Source organism: Papaver somniferum, chromosome 1 (genome assembly GCF_003573695.1).
Source record: "Papaver somniferum cultivar HN1 chromosome 1, ASM357369v1, whole genome shotgun sequence".
In the NCBI taxonomy this organism is placed as follows: domain Eukaryota; kingdom Viridiplantae; phylum Streptophyta; class Magnoliopsida; order Ranunculales; family Papaveraceae; genus Papaver; species Papaver somniferum.
In genome coordinates, this window is record NC_039358.1 from 6323129 (window position 1) to 6342151 (window position 19023).

The following is a 19023-nucleotide window of genomic DNA, read 5'->3' on the forward strand; positions in this document are numbered from 1 at the left end:
GGCCCTGGAGAGCTCCAAGAGGCCATATCCTTTATTGTTTTATGAATTTCCTCAGCTGAAGGAATATCTGTCGACCTGTTGTTATCCTCATCATTTAAAACAGTAGGTATAATATTACAAATTTCATCAAATAAGACAATATTAGAAGAGGTACCGGCGAAAGCATACGACATAGTCAATTGGAAGTTTTTAGAAGATATGCTACAACTGATGGGGATTCAAGGTATTGCCAAATCTCTTATAATGATCTGTGTTACTTCTGCAAGTTTCTCTATAAATATGAATGGTGCACCACAAGTTTTTTTCAAAAGTGACAGGGGAATTCGGCAAGGATGCCCTCTTTCTCCATCGCTCTTTATTATTTGCTCACAGGGGCTCTCGATCTTTATGCATCAACATGAACAAAATGGCTTATTTCAAGGTTACAATTTAAATAGATGGGCTCCAAATATAAGCCATTTAATGTTCGCAGATGATCTGTTATTTTTTGGTGAACATTCAAGGGTTAATGTTAATAACCTAAAGAAAATTCTAGAGGAAGTTCTTTATCGGGACAAAGGATTAATTATAATAAATCTTCTACACATTTCAGTAGAGGAGTTTCAGATGTGAGAAAACAGGCGTCAATACATGATCTTGGAGTAAAGTAAATGGATGTGGAAGATAAATATTTGGGTATTATCCTTTGAAGTCTGATTATAGAATATCAAGTTTCAATTTTTTGGCTGATAAGGTAAATTCTAGATATTTTGGATGGAGACATCATTTCACTAATCATGCAGGAAAAACAGTTCTATGTAAGTCTTCTCTAACTTCAATTCCAGTGTTCTTTATGAGAATCTGCTTATTACCTAAATGAGTTACAAATCATATATACAAAGTAATAAGGAGTTTTTGGTGGGGTCATTCGTCTGAGACAAAGAAAATGCATTTCTTCAAATGGGAAAAGGCAAACTTGCTAAAATATTTTGGAGGTTCGGGTATTCGCAATGCTGAACTGGTCAATAAATCCTTAATTTGCAAACTGGTATGGCGTTTCCTGGAAAATGAAGATGCAGCGTGGGTTCAATTATTTTCAGCAAAATATTTAAAGGACGACAATTTCTGGACAGTGAATGCAGATCCTAAAAACTCTGTCGTGTGGAATAGTATGTTAGAAGTTAGACCTATACTGGAAGGTAGAATATTCTGGCAAATCTCAAATGAAAGGAAAGTTAAGATTTGGGATGATCCGTGGATACCAAATCTTCTGGGAAATCTTATTCCTAAAAATATCTTATCTCCTTCAAACTTACAAAGAGTTTCAGATCTTATTTTGCAAGACACAAACACATGGAATCTAAATTTGTTATAATCCATATTTCCTCCAGATATTGTTCAAAAGATCACCGCCATTGTCCTAAGTCCACAAGATGAAGATATTCACACATGGTCTTGCTCTCCATCAGGTAAATTCTCAGCAAATTCATGTTATCATCTTCTTTCTCAAAATGTCCCAGTTTCATCTTCATATTCTCAATTTCCTTGGAAGAAATTTTGGTCGTTGTCTGGAATATTACCAAAAATCCTAATTTTTGTATAGAGAATATTAAATAATAGGATTGCAGTTAAACAAAATCTTCAAAAAGGAAGTATGAATCGTGATGTTGCCTGCACTTTTTGCAATCAAGAAGCAGAAACAATCTTCCATCTTCTTTTTGATTGTCAGATAACAAAAATGGTATTTGCTTCGGCTGCTTTAAGTCATGTTTCTGGTGAAGTAAATGAAAATCCTTTTGAGATCCTTAGACTGTGGATACAATCTTTATCAATATGTGAGTTTACATATAGGGTTTGTGTTCTATGGAATATCTGGAAGATGAGGAATGATATGGTTTTCTCTGGTGCGAATTTTTCTTCAAACCTGATTCTGCCAAAGTCTTCGATGGATTTAGACTTATGCATGTCTATCTCAGATAGTGGTCAAAATAACGATACTGGTACTCCTCAAGCACAACAATAGGTTCCTCCTGAAGAGTCTTATGTGAAGATTAATGTCGATGCAGCCTTTGTTCCTAGTAAAGGTGCAGCAGGAGAAGTAACACAAGATCATACTGGTTGCTTCTTAGGCTGTGAAACTGTAACTTTTGATGCTACTTCATCTTTACTTGCAGAATCCATTGCCTGCAATCTGGGTGTTTCGTTGGCAAAGAGGTTAGCTTTTCCCAAAGTAATTATAGAAGGTGATGCTAGCAGGGTCACTAAAGAGATTCTTGGGAAAACACGGGACATACCTTGGAGTATAAGATCAGTTATTTTGAAGATCCGTAATGACTCTTCTTCTTTTGTAGATTTCAACATGTGCCAAAATCAACAAACTATGTAGCTCATGCTTTATGTCAGTTTGCAATGCATGATGATATAATGTTTAGGTGGAATGCTAATGAACCACCTAACTGTATCTCTTCAAACCTCAATTTTAAAGGAGGTAGTTTAATAAAGCTTTGGGCTTGCTTTAAGCTTCTTTTCCCTTTAAAAAAAGGGATTTCTTAACTTATATACCCGGATAGAGGTTAAGAAGCATTTAATAGTCCACTTTTATCTCGGGTTTAGAATAGTAAACGATTATTTTTGTGCGAATTTATCACCTTGTATTGGAACTGACGTAATTAATATAAAATAATCCTCAGTAATATATTTCTGTATCTACCCTTGAAACTTCTAAAAATATGGACCTAGATATTTATGTTTGTGGGACTCGGAAGTTTTGGTCAACAAAGATTCTACTAAGTAATTCCTAATCACACTTGTATATACGAGTGCAAATTTGTGCACCCCTTGATTACCGGGGTGCACGTTCCTGCTCCTCTCATTGGTCCACGTTAAGAGATCTGGTTTCTGGTTTCCCATCTTAATCTTTATGTTTTCCTTTTTTTTTTATCTTAAATTATATTTAAAATACCAGAAATTGAAGTCATCGCCATATTTTTTCTCAATTAAATCCATGTTTATCTCTCTTCTCTCCAAATAAAAAAAAAGAATAAGAATACGGAAAGTCAACTGAATAAGTCGTGTTCTCTATCACTTTTCAAAACCCCAGCAACAACATGATTTTGAAAGAATTTTATGAAGCTAATGTCGATATTGCTCCTCGTGGAGATTCGATAATTGAGGTAACTTCTATGATTTTTCTGTTTTTTTTCCTTCTGATTTATATGTGTTTTTTGTTTGCTGGCTAATATATGGATTCATATAAATCTTGAAATGGTTTTCATAGGTAAGTAAATCATGTAGCGTTAGCGAAGATGAAGGTGACATTGATGGTAATTATAGCAATTGTTCAAAAGATAGTTTGGGATTTGAAAGTGACTGTGAAATGGTAAATGAGTACTGTGAAAAGGTTGAAAATCATGAAACGAGAGAAATATTTTCAGATGGTATTGAAACTAGGATGAAAGAAGATCCAAAGATTGGAATGATATTTGACACAATAGACGAAGCTTATGAATACTACAACAGATACGCAAGAAAGGTTGGTTTTAGTGTGAGGATACAAAGAACAAATAGAAACCGAACCGAGAAAATTCGTCGGCAACTTTTGGTTTGTAATTGTGAAGGTTCATACAGGAAGGTTAGAACACCTAAGAAGAAAAGAGCTGAACGAAGATTTGGATGTAAAGCTATGTTTGAGATTAAACTTTGTGATGGTGACAAGTATGAGGTAATCGGTTTTTGCGCGAATCATACACACGATCTCGTACCGGCATGGGGTTCCCATTATCTGAAGTCCCAAAGAAAAATCGAGGTTCCCCAACAGGGGATTATCAGTAAAATGTACGATTCTGGTATAAAACCGGCAGAAATTTTCTCATATATGCGTGAAGAATCTGGTTGCGCTAGAAACCTTAACTTCACTAGAATTGATTCTAACAATTTTATACAGAGGATTAAAAGGCTTGAATTCTTCAAGAAAGGTGATGCACAATGTCTCATAGACTATTTCAAGAAAAAGAAACAGGAAAACAAGCATTTTTTCTACTGTTTTCGAACAAATGAAGACGGAGAAACACGTGGTGTTTTCTTTTGTGATGCACAGTCGAGAAGAGATTATGCATTATTTGGTGATGCCGTATGTTTCGACACGACGTTCCGGACGAATAATTACAACATGCTTTGTGCACCAATTGTGGGGATAAATAACCATGGGAAAACAACACTTTTTGGATGTGGACTAATAGATGGTGAATCAACTGATGCTGTGGTGTGGTTATTTAATACTTTCATGGAGGCTATGGAAGGAAAGAGACCTGTAAGTATATTTAGTGATCAAGCACCAGGAATTTTAAAAGCCGTTGAAGAAGTGTTTCCATATTCTCACCATGGATTATGCTTGTGGCATATCAGTCAAAACGCAGCTAAGCATTTGGGTAAAACATTTTCTGAGTATAAATCATTTGCATCAGATTTCAAATCTTGCATATATGATCCGGAAACAATTGATGAATTTGAAAAAAACTGGAAAAAAATGCTTGAGGATTATAAGCTTACAAATAATGAGTGGTTGCAAGGGATATATGATTTGCGAGAAAAGTGGGCTCAAGTTTACAGTCATTCTTATTTTTGTGCTGGAATAACCACAACACAGAGAAGTGAGAGCATTAACAAGTTTCTGAAGTCTTACTTCTGTAATGGAAAAATTCTTCTGCGACAATTTTTTCATAAATATTCTAAGGCTATGACTGATCGACGAGAAAAGGTATTGGAGGAGGAATTTAAAACGCAACAAACATCGCCTAATGTTTTTTTTTATTGGAATGTAGCGCGTGAAGCAGCTAAATTTTATACTCGAAAAATGTTCAGTATCTTTCAAGAAGAGCTCAAGTTAATTGTTGGGTTGTTATTGGAAATGGAAAAAGAAGATGGAGGCATTCGTATTTATAAGGCAAAAGATATTGACGATATGAGAAGGATACGTACACTCACATACAATAGCATCGAGAATTCGGTTTCATGTTCTTGTAGGAAGTTCGAATTTAGTGGAATTCTTTGTGCCCATGCACTAAAAGTCTTCCATGACTTGCAGTACAAAAATCTACCCCCGCAGTACTACTTAAAAAGATGGTCTAAAAAAGCTACAAACGAAGTTGTGTTCGACGCTTCTGGCGATTTAATCCCAAATGACAACGACACATCTGCTACACAGTGTTACAGTGAGTTGTCACATATTTCTCAAAGAATTGTTAGCAAGTGTTGTTCACAATCAAAAGAATTATTTGATTTGACTAAGTTGTCACTGCTGAGAGTGGAACAACAGATGGAGGCACACATACGTTCACTAAAGGAACAAGAGTCTAATGTTCCACATAGTACATCAAATGCCCCGACCCCGGTACCAAATGTGATTGAGGAGGAAGTACTTCGAGACCCACAAAAAAAGATTTCTAGAGGCCAATCAAGGAAACAGATAAAGGGTCCGTTTGACACTGGAGTACCAAAAAATTCAGTTAAAAAAGGTTAGTCTCCATTTTTTTACCTATGCATTTCTAATTGTGTTAGCATGTTAGAAAATTTCTCAAGAACACCATTTCAGGTCGCACAGTGGATGAAGTTACCATGAACCAATTGGTGTATAATTCAGAAAGACTAGAAGCCTCACAAGGAGTTGTTGATCATCAAAGACTATTACTGCATAGTGGATCTCTTTTGACACAGCAGGTGAAAACTAGACTTGTATATATATTAGCATCAAATTTATATACGTGTGTGTTAGTGTCTAAATATTTCAATACACTTAAGTTGTTTCCATATATCATGAATAGGCAGCACGTTCCCAAAACTCTACGTCTATTGGTACAAGTATCTCTACGACAAAGAGGAAACCAAGAATTTGCAAACCATGTGACAAGGGAGGTCACGATACTCGGAATTGCCCAAGAAAAAAAGAAATTGGGAAATTGGGTATCGGCATTGTTGTTGGAGGCCAGGTTTATTTGTTAAACATATAATAAGATTTTGGTGTTCTAATTTTTCCGCCAACAACTACTATCCTAGTGATAATCAATTTATAAACGAGATTCTAACAGTTAGTTTTGGTGCGTTTTGTTTACAGGTACTTGATGATAATGGGCATTTAGACGTCAATAATGGTTAGAACTTAGAAGAGTGCTTGTGCACAGACGTGTTTCTTTCTTCACTCTTATCATTTTGGCTCAATCTAAACTTATTTTGTTTCAACATTTTTTGTCAGACTTCTTATGGTTCAGTTTAAACATTTAGTTTCACAAACTCCCAAGGGATTTATGCTAAAAAAATGTATTGAATTCCTTTCTTGTTCAGACTTGTTTCTTTCTTTACTCTTATCAACAATTTCCTTTTATGCATTAATGCAATAGTCATTTCTGTTTGGTTCCGTGGATTAAAAAAATGAACTTTTCTTGTTCAAAATCAAAAAAATGAACTTACATCCAAGCCTCAAAACTGCAGTCATAGTTACGACTTGTCGCAGACATAAAAAAGAACTTGGACAAGCCAGATGGGTAGACTGGCATTCGTTGTTGCAAACGGAATATGGAAAATTTCCTTAGTAGTCGTAGTGGGTATAAAACTATCATCTGCACTGCAACACAAAGAAAACAAAAAACTACAAACGATTCCAGAACTTAAAACAAGAAAAAAAAGAGAATTAAAACTATATTTTCTACGTTAAGTGTACAATTTCAATGAAGCATGTTCACATGAGTTAATGTTAACTTCGTTGAAGCTCCAATCCTACAGATAGGGTTGCAATATCTCATGTTCGTGTGCATGCTCGCATATCTCACGTGGGCTAAGAAGCATTTCCTACTCTTTGACGCGATGACTTTCGGACATGTCTTTCCAACCGGCGAGCATAAGCGTTTCAGTAGGTGTAGGAGCAGAGATATGTACATAGTTGAACAAAAAAATTAGCTTCCGGTGTATGAATAATACTAAAAAGAAAAAATGAAAAAAACCAATGAACACACTCATCGTTCTTGATGATAAAAAGAAAAGATTCCTTGTAACCAATACAAAATTTTACATTCAAAACTGTCGGGTTTTTTCCTTTCCACAAGTATTCGGTCTTAAGAGATTAGTATCTCCTCTGCCAATTAACATACCATTTTCTTTCTTCTTTTGTCGATTCAGTGATTTCTTAGTGGGTTTCGAAGAGAGAGAAATTTTTTTGGTGGAGATTCAATCGGGGGTGAAGAGAGATAAACATGAATTTAATTGAGAGAAATTAGGACGCTGACTTCAATTTCTGGTATTTTAAATATAATTTAAGATAGAAAAAAAAGGAAAACATAAAGATTAAGATAGGAAACCGGAAACCAGATCTCTTGACGTGGACCAATGGGAGGAGCAGGAACGTGCACCTCGGTAATCAAGGGGTGCACAAATTTGCATGTCAGTTATTTACTTTTGGTTAATATCTAATCCAACGGTCAATTAATAATCACATTAAAACCCTAATTTTTCTATTAATGATCTTTACAGATTTTTCTCCTCTTCTGGTATATTAACAAAAAACAAGCAAGATTTACACATAGAGAGAAAATAAATCAAATTTTGTGCATTAGTTTCTTGAGTTTTAAAAAGTACTGTAGGTTTAAAATCATTTTAGTTATCTAGAAAAGGAAAAAGAGAAAAGAAAAGAGGAAGGAGGAGAGACAATTATATGAAGGAAGGATCTTAGAGCTAGCACTATAGAGGGGTTCATCCCCTCTCTATCCCTCAAAAAACCAAAATGGCAATCACTGTGGTCTCCCAAATTCCTATATGAGTAGGGATATCTTCCCCTTCTTTATATGGAGGATCACATCTGATCCCGTCTGTAGGGAAGGGAAATCACACGGCTATTCAGTTTCCGTGTCAAATTCTGCTCAACGGTTACTCAGTAGACGAGTTTCCGTATTTGGTTTTTAAAGTTTTACCCTAAAACTTTCCATTTTCACATTTTTTTTTTACAAAACTCTTTTTTAACCTATTATATCTTCTTTTTACGTATCATATATGGTTTTTTATTCTAAAATATCCTTTTTTACCTTAACAAATATATTCTTATCGGAAAAAAAAATGGAAAAAAAATATACGGCAACTCGGTAGCCGTTTGACACTATTTACACGGCTACTCAGTTGCCGTTTCATGTAGGGACGAGATGAGAGGACACCATATCAAGCTTGGTTTCATTGTGCCATCCCTTCCTTACATATAAGGGATATGCAGCACCATAGTGCTAGCTCTTATCATGTTAGGATTTTTCATTTCATCATCAACAATTAATAGTATGGTGGACTCCACCTGAGTTAACCAGGGGGTATACTAGTGATATGGCACAAGCGAAAGCAATGAAAAACAAGGAGAATCCACTTCTTAATGGTGATGGTAGAAAACTCCAATCCATGAACAAAGACTCTAATACAAGAGTTAAAAGGAGAATAACAATGGTGTTGAACCAAACAAATTTTAGCAGTTTCATTAATCAAATAATAGCGAGCGCATCCGTTTTACAAAGATGATAGAATAGGCTATTTATAGCCTCAAACATAAAACCTAGAAATCTAGACCATTCCTAACTATCCTAACAGAATATATTATTCTCATTAAAACAATATTAATTAAATAAATTCTCTTAAATAAAATACTTAAATCAAGATATATACAACATATCAACAAATCTTGGAAACAGTTATCCAACCCCAAATACGTCCATATCAACTAGGAAACTTTGTATCATCAAAAACATAAAACAGTAATTGATGAGATTCTTTATGGTCCTAATCAATAGTTGTTAAATCTAAGATAAAAATAATATATTTAAGGCCATATATGGTGTATACAAGATAAGAGGGCCAAAAACAAAAAAAAAAAAAAAAAGTAAAAAGAAAAGAAACACAAACCCGTTCTTTACTAAAAACTTCATACGGACCGATGACATGTAAACCAAAAGTCATACGGATCCATTACATGTAATAATATGAACCGTCAGATATAAATCTCAAACTCAAAAACTCGGAGGACATCTATTTCCGACCGAACAATTTTGATTGGTCGAAACCAAACTCTACGGATCGCTTAGCATATAATTTTCTAGCCCTCAGATTATAATCTAAACAGCAGAATTCATACGGATCCATGACGACTGACGTGTTTCATTTCGCCGTTTCAGGATAAATAACCACCATACATCTCCAGAAAATTTCACAACTTGAAATCAAATCTCAAATCTTTCTCAAAGACTCTGCTTTTATTTATTTACTCAGTTTTCAGTATAACAATGGAAGGAGGAAAGGTTGGAAAGGGAGGAAGGAAAGGTGGAGACAGAAAGAAGGCAGTAACAAAATCAGTCAAGGCTGGATTACAATTCCCAGTTGGTAGAATCACTCGTTTCTTAAAGAAAGGTCGTTATGCTCAACGTGTTGGTTCCGGTGCTCCGGTCTATCTCGCCGCTGTTCTTGAATACCTAGCTGCCGAGGTAAAAAATAAAATTCAATCCCTAATTTTAATTTCCAGGTTTCTGATTTTGAGATAATTGATTGAAATCCTTTGATTTGAGATCTGGGTTTTGCTTAATATCTGATTTTGGATCTGGGTTTTTGTTTAATTTGCTTTTGATTGCGTTGTTTTTAGGTTTTGGAATTGGCCGGAAATGCTGCCAGGGATAACAAGAAATCAAGGATTGTACCAAGGCACTTACTATTAGCAGTAAGGAACGATGAAGAATTGGGAAAGTTACTCGCCGGAGTTACTATTGCTAGTGGTGGAGTTCTTCCAAATATCAACTCTGTTCTGTTGCCAAAGAAGGGTCTTGACAAGGAGACTACTACACCTAAATCTCCTGCTGGAAAATCTCCAAGGAAAGCTGCTGCCTAATTATGATCTAGTTTGCTCGTTTTTAACTTGTCTTACAGTCTACTATGTAATGAAATCTGGGGTTTGAATGATCTGGTTTTTGGGGGGTTAGTTTTTATGATTTGAAATCACTTTTGGGTTTCAATGTTCATAGCGTTTACTAGAATGTAGCTATCTAATCAATGGAATCGCTCTTTTTATCTCTATTTCTTGCCTTGTGTCTCTTTATGGATGATTGTTTGGATGAATCCCTCAATGATTATGTGATGGATGAGTGTGGAACTGGAAGAATCAAGAAGCTTGATGATGGTTTGATCAACTGATTTTGTTATCCAGAGCTACCTACTTGGTATACAACTGCTATGGCATTTCAAATGTTTGTTAGATTGACTCAGTGACCTCTTTTAGAACAGGGTGTTATTGGAAGCTGAAAAACTAATAAACGAAATGGAAGAAAAGGGTTGTTTACACAGGAGACTGGCAAGGCATTACTTTTTCTTGTCAAGATTCGTGAAAGAGAATTTTGTACCAAGTGATCCTCTCTTTTCCTCTTTAGTGAACACTCTCACAGTAGGTAGATGAGCAGAAAAATTTCTAGTTGCTTTTGCTTGTCTGTGCGTAGTAATTGTTGACGTCTGACTGCGAAAATCTGAATCTCGACCAAGTAGTACAAGATAAAGAATTAGGATTGAAGTTTCTTCTTGGCCGGTTAGGAATTGGTGGTGGTTATTTGAGAACAGAACTAATGGATCTTGTAATGAGGGACTATAAGACTCCTTTTGAAGAATACTGGGATGTCCAAATGAGTGCTGGAAACTCAACAGTTGTAACATATAGTAGTGGTGGTAATATTGTTGGCGCTGAACCAGATGATGAAGGAGATTGTGCTGCATCCGCCCTTACGGCAGAGAGAGCAAGAGAAGAAGAGGAAAGTTTTGATGATGAAGGAAAAAATGAGCTGGAGACTTATTTGAGAGAGAAACGAGAACCGCGGAAAGAGAAAGTTTCTTTTGATATCTTAGGTTGGTGGAAGACGAACTCGACTAGGTATTCTACTTTGGCACTAATCGCAAGAGATATATTGGCTATACCCATCTCTTCAGTGGCATCCGAATCTGCCTTTAGCACTGGGAGGCGTATTCTCGATCCATATCGAAGTTCTTTACTTCCCACAACAGTTGAGGCATTGATTTGTGCTCAAAATTGGTTGAAGACGCCGATTGATCTTGATATTTCTTCCTTGGGACCAGAAGAGGAAGTTAGTTCAGGTATTATTTCATTTGTTAATTTGTTTGTAGAATTTTTGGACACTCACTATATACTACTGATCGTGCATTTGTTCATTGCAGAATTTTTGGACTCTCTCTAAATCCATGTTCGTAAACATAACAGATGATGATGTTGAGGACTAATGAGTACCAAGGTAATTCATCTCACCAATTGGATTAGTTTAAGTTGGTAAATATTTTTGGAAGCATGTTTAGAATGACTGGTTCAGTTATTATATTAGTGGCTACCTTTTCAAATCCGGCCAATCAGGTTTAATTTATCTGTTGTTGTGCCGTTTCGCATCAACATTACTTTAAGATGCCAGGACCAAAAGTGAATGTTAAAACACAATGAATTATCAATCACTCTTTACAATATATTCCCTCCATTCCTTTTTAATAGACTGGTTTTTATAAATAGATGTTTCAAAAAAATAGGTCGGTTTCCTAATTGGGAAGTCAAATGTTATTTTAGTTTTCTGAGACAATTTTTCTCTTAACTTTTTTTGATGACAAGTGTCATGTGCATCATTTCACTTTGCTTCTTTTGCTGACAAGTGTTATGGGGACCATTTCACTTCACTTCTTTTATTGACAAGTATCATGAGGACCACTTTCAATGATTAGTTCTCTTAATTTTCTCTAAAAACAAAACCAGCCTATTAAAAAGGAATGGAGGGAGTATTTTATACTTTTATTTTTAATGTCTCGATCTAGTTATAAAACTTGTTTGGTGTTCTAGTTTTTAACTCATGTAGACTGATTAAAATTGAGAAAAAAAAGGGAATAGTTGCTTCAAGAGAATCACCATCGGCAACACAAGTCTAGCCTAAGGATGTTATTTTTGAATGAACTATCAAAGTGCAGTTTTCATTGACAATATTGGTCTTATAGTGTCTCCATTGTTTGTCGCTGTTGCTAATGTTTTCAAAGAAAGAAAAATCTTTTATGTAATATCATGGGCAGCCCCGTTACCGGTGCCATTAACAAACACAAAGACTATCCTTTTCTTTCTAAAAACTTTGAAAAAGCAAGGGTTTCTATACAACCGTGGTTGATGCAGTTGCTCCTTTCTCTCCCATGGTTATGCAGAAATCTGATATCGGCATGGCTGTTTGATCTGTACCAGCAGCATCGATTTACGCTAAGCCATACAAGCAACTAAACTCTCGAAGAATTAAGGGATTCGGTTTGCAGTCAACCGATCTCGGAATTGATGGTTTTGTATACTTAATTAAGGTAACACACTATTTTAAGATGGTTGCATAATTGTTTCTGATTTTTCATTTTGCATCTAGGGCAAATGATTCCTGATATATTAATTCTCTGGTGCAGAATTTGTGTCTAGATATCCTTCTTGTTTTTATTAGCTTCGGATTGTTTAAGAGCCATGGAGTTATGTGTTTAGATATCTTCTTGTTTTCATTAGCTTCGGATTGTTTAAGATCCATGGAGTTATGCAAGGGCGGTGTAGAAAAAGATGAAGATGAATGTCAAGTAGTAGTTGCAGGGGAGAAGCAGGAATTTTCATCTGATGCAGTTTATGAGAATGCAGTTTATCCATTCTCTTGTTGCTGGTATACAAATGTAGTAAGTTGGAATCCTGATGGTTTTGGACTTGGTGATGCAACATAGTAATGAACCATAATTTGATGAACTTTCGATGATAACTTTAGGTGATTCTGGTAAGAAATCTATAGAAGGAGAAGTAATCTGGGATGACTTGTGCTCACTATGATGAGCCATGCTGGGGAGGAAAGACGTTGAATTACTAGAAACCTGAACAAAGTAACCTGAAGCAACAGTAGATGTTTCCTGTGAATGTTTCTGTTGAAACTGTGCATCGCAGATGATGAGTTTCTGCCAATGTTTGCTCGTCTTACCACTCATCATACCAGTATAGCTGTAACACAGTCATTCCCGGAGCTGCAATTTAAGATACTTCGTTTATCAGAATCAAAGACGGGATATGGCCATCATTATGAGGTCTTTGACTCGGCTAACTGGACTTGGAAGAGATTGGAGTACATAAAGTTTGATTGTCATGGCACTATGTTATCACAAAGAAGAGGGATTTTTCTTTATGGAGGATTTCATTGGTTAACTAATGTGGGTGAAATATTTCTCTACTACGTGGATCAATAGACAATCAAAGTTTCAAGCGAGATGAAAATCCATGCGGAACAAGCATATTACATTGCAAACGAAAAACTCGGAGTTTTGTATAATACAAAAGAGTGGACGGAAATTTGGTTATTATAGTGTTATTCCACCACCAAACCAATTTGGAAGAGGAAGTTTCGCATGGATACTAGATGGATCTTTAAAAATAGTCCCATTAAAATATCTTACACTTTTCAGTTAAATGCAGCCCCGAAACGGACCCTAACATCTGGAAGACAATCCTGAACAGGTAATCTTTCTCCTTCATTCATTGTTTCTTGTTACAAACTCGTGTTTATGAATATCAGTGATATGCATTATGAGTTTATCCTTTTCACATAATTCTGTCACACACCAGGTGTGAAAAAAAACTGTTCTTCCACCCTATATGTTGCCCTTATTAATTGGGTACATTTGCTTTCCTTCCGTCCTCAATCTTATGTCTCCCTTTTGCTTACACATTGCTTTGTTTATGTGCCATCATGAAGAGGATTTGAAAGCCCTGAAAAACAACATCTTTAGCAAGACTGAATCAGCTTAAAACTTAGACAGAGCTGAAGCTGAAGATAAGGCGACCCCATAACCTGAATATTGTAAGGTGGTGTTGGCGAGATTCAAAGGGGTGCACGAACGTATCTGTATAATCTTTATAAGAGTAAGCATCAATGAACTGCAAAAATCTGTTTCAAATTTTGATTTCTGACTAATTTTAGTAATTTTCCCTTGCTCCAAATGCAGAAGAGGATAGCTCATTCATCATCATAGGAGAGCTAATGCCACAGCTAACAAAGATAACAACTTGGAAAGGGAATTCCTAGACTACTGAGTGTACAAGGTGGAGAAGCTGACTCCAATTTCAATATAAGGTGATTTCTTCTTTATAATCAAAGGCTGTAGCTGTTTGATTTGCATGGGACCATTGGTTCATTCTGCTTTTAATTGATTGCGAATTCCTAGTACGTGTATTTTGGTCTTGTACTAATTTTGTAGTTGGAAAGTTCTTGCGTATGTTATACATTGACAAAAACATAGTAGGAATTATATGAATAGCTTTTTAGTTCTTGCAGTTGAGTACTGATTTGCTTGGTTGGCTTGGCCATAGGAGTTTATACATTGCCTTGAGCTCAGTTTTAGTCAGAACTAGACAGTACCTGTCCCTCTGGGGAATCAATTCACCATCACCAAATTTCTTCGTTGGAGAAAAGCAAGGTAGTGAAAAACTAAAGAAGAGCTTGATTCACTTTGTTAGTGAAAGCAACGTTTTGGATTCCCCGCACTTCTAAAATCCAATTCACTTGGTTAGAGCATTATATACATCTATTGTTTTTCGACTTGGATGCTTGAATTTTGTTGTGTCACCGGGGTGTTGGTAACACCGAAAAGTCTTTCGAGAATCAATATGACCATATTCTTTCTAACCTTTTTTTAAAATTCAGTTTACTAGGAAACATGTCTCCATAGATATCGTGTTTTAGATATCATTGGCTCAGATTTCATTTAATATGAGAAGGATATTTTGTGGTTCTCTCTGAGTTTGTCTTTAGCCTTAGACATTAAATCATTTTAACGAACTGCAGAACAAGCCGAATGTGAAGGTCTATGGCTAGCATTGACATGTGCGAAGGAGAAAGGAATCCAGCAGGTGTGTTTTGAACTAGATGCACAGTCAATGCAGATCTACACAAAGTAGCTTGGGAGAATCAGTCACTTGTCTCAGACATTAAGTTTATGTTTAGCAAAAACCCTCTATGGTGTTGCAAGTTTATTAAAAGAAGCTGTAATAATCCAGCTGATATAATGGCTAGGCATGCTAGAGTTTTCAAAATCTCAAGAGTCTGGATGCATAATCCACCAAGTTTTATCTCAACTGCAATTGAGAAAGACAGAACTCCTGTAATTTACTCTCTTCATTAATAAAAGCTTCATATTCAGTATCAAAAAAAAAAAAATTTAAATCATTTTAAGGTAATTCATATTCCTTTGTTTTTTTTCCTTCAAATTCTCGTTTGTTACGTTTTAGTTTGAGTTTGTTAATATTTAGAGTTCCCGTCGGAGGTTTGTGTAACTGAATCTATGATCACACAGGTTCCGTTCTAATGGTGAGAGGAAAGAGAAGACCTCTATTAACTTTAGCTGCCGCTGAAGACCATTCTGTCTATGGTTCTACTGAGTCTTCAGACTTTAAGGCTGCAGAAAACCTGCATGAAGGTGGTAATTGGGTAACGAAGGTACATAACAACTAGCAAGAGACAACAGCCGCCAAAACTCCCATATGAATCTGAGCTTGAGAACTCCGATACAGTATTGGATTCGGCAAAAGATATCCAGACCAGTAGATGAAAACTATACTTTCCATTCAATTCCAAGAAAATGTAGCCGAAGCATGTTTTTAGAAGAAGAACTGCAACGAAAAGATCAACTAGGCTTATCGTGGAGATGGGTCAATGTACCTAGCAACAACTAAATCTCTTGTTCCCGATCATGAAGGTGCAAGGCTGCATGCTATTGTATCCTCTCCACAAGAATTTTACTCTAAGAAAAAGGAAAGTGAAGTTCCAGCAAATTCTGGAGGTTTCTTTTAATTTTCTGAATGGAAATCAAACGTTTGTCTGTTGTGATGGGTGCAGCAGGATATTGTTTCATTTGCAGAAACCATAAAGGTGGTTATATATATGCAAAGTCTGGAGGATTGGGTACTGCAACAAATTTCCCGGCTAAAGTCATGGGCCTCACATGGTTATTTGTGTTTCTGAGTAGGCAGTTCTCTCTGTTTGTGTCTTGGTAAGATCACTTGGGTTGCAAAATGGAATAAGGTTTGTACAGCTTTGTGCAGTGTCAATTTGGTGCATAGTTAGAGAAAAGTTTAACTTGTCAGCGGATAAACTGACTAGAGGGGAGGAAGTTGTGCATATTGATAGACCATCCTTTTTGGTTTGTCTGGACTCCCCTTACCAATTTTTTTTTTCTTCAATTTACCTGATTTTCGTTCACTTGTAACAATGTAAGGTGCTCTTCTTTGCTTTCTCAATGAATTTTTTAACCTGGCTAAATTGGGGCTTCTACCACTTAATTGAGGCATATTGATGACAAAAAAGATCATTAGAAATCACCTACACACCACCCCTTATTAAAATAATTACCTAATTACCTATTTTATCCCTGATTAATTAACACTAATTAATTGTATTAGGAGTTAATTTTGTTTTGGATGTGAGATTAACTAATGTCAGAGAGTTCATCAAAACATCAAATATTTTGATTTTTTTCGTAAACAGTACCCATAAACGGTTTACGTTCATTCACTTGTAAACCGATTCTGGATTGGTGTTTACGAATTAACAGAGAACATCCATAATCGGTTAACTTTGACATGTTTATAGCCCGATTTACTAAATCGGATTTTACTTATGACACATATAAACTGATTGTTTCCTTTCATTACCAATTTTCATTCATTGCACTATTATTGTAGAATGCATTTAGCACATGATCAAGCCTTTAAACCCCTAGGCGACCCTAATGGACGAGTTATAGTCTCGTGAGGGTTTACATAGAGGTCTACCTACAAAACCTATACAAAAACTTCTAAAGCCATCAATCTTCCTCCGACGAAGACGATACATCATCCAAGTAGTCCGGGTTATCCTCCGGGATTCTTTTTGCCAATAAGTGATAGCTTGCATCGAATGCGAATGCTTCCCCCTATTCCTCCAAGTAGCGTGCTTTCACGACTTCGTGCTACAAAAACATAAAACAAACTTACATTTGTTAGTGGTGTTTCATTGGAATATAAAACAACATGGATCACGTAAAATAAACCACAAAATTACATACAAATTGTGCAATGGACAAGGTGAAGGGGCGAGTATTAAAAATCCGAGGTTGGAGAGCTAAAAAATAAAGTATCGCATTTTCGATTACTATGTGCCTAGCGTGCACTTGTTGAACACTTCTTGCGTTAGGATTCCCAAACTCTTGGCTAAATTTGTTGTGTACCCTAGCCCAAAAGGTTGTGGAATCCACCCTTTTGGAGGATTGACGTCTAAGTCGATTTTCCGCATACCAAGCTTTGGTGATTGCCAAATCTGCGATTGAATCAAATGAAGCCATTTCTTGTATGTGGATATATGAAATGAGTAGTTGTGGAGTATATGGAGTGAGGGGAATAAAATGATCAATTTTGGGGCAAATGGGGTCCAAGGGTGAGGCATATTTATAGAGAAAGTCCCAAGCGACTTTTTTTTTGGAAAATGTGAAATAATTTGAATTAATCGATCTTTTAGAAAGACTATAAACTCCGATTGTGTTTGTATGCCACAAGGAATCAGACTTTCTTACGACAAACGTAAACCGATTAAAAACATTTTAATCCACCGACACTAATCGGTTTATATATATTCATATATGAACCGATTCTAGCTTGGCTTAAAAACATCCAGGAAAAATGGCTTGCACAATCGGTTTATATCGACATATCAAGTAAACCGATTGCTGGCATGTCAGGCTAGAATCAATTTAAACATTAAGTGCATTAAGTTCAACACAAGATCATCCAAAATAAAAACATCAACCACACAAATATCATCCAAAATACAAACATCAACCATCCCAAAAGACTTAAAACAACCAGTCTTGTAAACTTAAAGTTTTAGTATTTAAAAGTTAAACTTAAGGAGCACCAGGAGCATTTGCAGCAGCAATAGCATCAGGAACAACATCACCAGCACCAGCACCAGCATCAAGAGCAGCAGCATCATCAAGAGCAGCAACTTTTGCATTATCCATGGCTATATGTTCGACCATTTCTTTAAAAAAACCTTCCAATTCTTGGTGGCGATCCCTCTGAGCTGAAATAATGTTTCGCCTTATCCGAGCAAACCTCGTGACCTCAACAAGCTTTTCCAGTGCCAGCTCTTCCAGTGCCAGCTTATCAATCAGTGCCAGTGCTTGTTCAAGATTGGTCTCACCTCCAAAAGCAAACTTATATAGGCTTCTCTCTGGCACTCTTTGTGGTTTCCTCAGAACATCCTCCAAGGTTACCTCTCGATTGTAAAATTCTAGGTGTGTGAAGTCCATTCTACACAAACACACAAAAAAGTAAGAAATCAGAACATATAGAAACATAAGTAATTCGATTCAGAATAGACTCAAAGAATCGGGTTATGTGGTACATGTATAAAACCCGATCGTGGAAAGGAAGATGAAGAGACTATAGTAATCGGATTATACATATTACATATATAAACCGATAATGGTGATGTATTTTAAATATTTCATTTCTACCTCATATAAACCGATTATTGTGCATACTCTTCATGGACGAAAACAAAACCCAGAATCGGTTTATTTGATAGGTCAATGGAAACCGATTCTGGGCGTAATCAGAATTTTGATTTGTCAAAAACGAAGATTTAAACATGTAAATCAACAAGATATGAAGAATCATAGATTGGGTTGATGGAGATTTACCTTTTTCTTGTGTGGATCGTAGATTTGTTGGAGAAGAAGATGAAAATTAGGGTTTTGAGAATTTGGAAAGATTAGGATGGAAATAGAAGAAAAAAATTTAGGTTTAGGTTTTTTTATTTTTTGATTTACTGAAAATAGAAAGATTAGAATTTATATAAGAGAGTTTTAGTAATTAATGTGGTGGTAAATTAGTATTTTTAAGAAGTTTGGGTGCTAATAGTAATTTGGTGGTGTTTGAAGGAAAATTTGATAGGTCCCAATTTAACCAGG

General features: G+C 35.9%; 2 protein-coding genes and 1 long non-coding RNA gene across 3 annotated transcripts; all 3 read left to right on the plus strand.

Annotated features, from left to right (window-relative positions):
- The first annotated feature begins 1717 nt into the window (after positions 1-1717).
- On the plus strand, positions 1718-6130 carry LOC113292139 (protein FAR1-RELATED SEQUENCE 5-like). Its single transcript, XM_026541511.1, has 7 exons — positions 1718-1814; positions 2046-2193; positions 3080-3152; positions 3257-5492; positions 5570-5694; positions 5799-5963; positions 6089-6130. Exons 1-7 carry the CDS (start codon positions 1718-1720, stop codon positions 6128-6130), a joined length of 2886 nt encoding a protein of 961 aa, XP_026397296.1.
- A 3067-nt stretch (positions 6131-9197) lies between these two features.
- Positions 9198-10059, plus strand: LOC113278533 (histone H2A.1-like). Its single transcript, XM_026527353.1, has 2 exons — positions 9198-9476; positions 9632-10059. The coding sequence occupies exons 1-2, from the start codon at positions 9279-9281 to the stop codon at positions 9872-9874; spliced, it is 441 nt and encodes a 146-aa protein (XP_026383138.1). The 5' UTR covers positions 9198-9278; the 3' UTR covers positions 9875-10059.
- A 2073-nt stretch (positions 10060-12132) lies between these two features.
- On the plus strand, positions 12133-16263 carry LOC113278544. Its single transcript, XR_003325564.1, has 5 exons — positions 12133-12360; positions 12457-13534; positions 13773-13939; positions 14023-14150; positions 15370-16263. It is a non-coding gene; the product is annotated as an uncharacterized LOC113278544 (long non-coding RNA).
- Positions 16264-19023: the final 2760 nt, after the last annotated feature.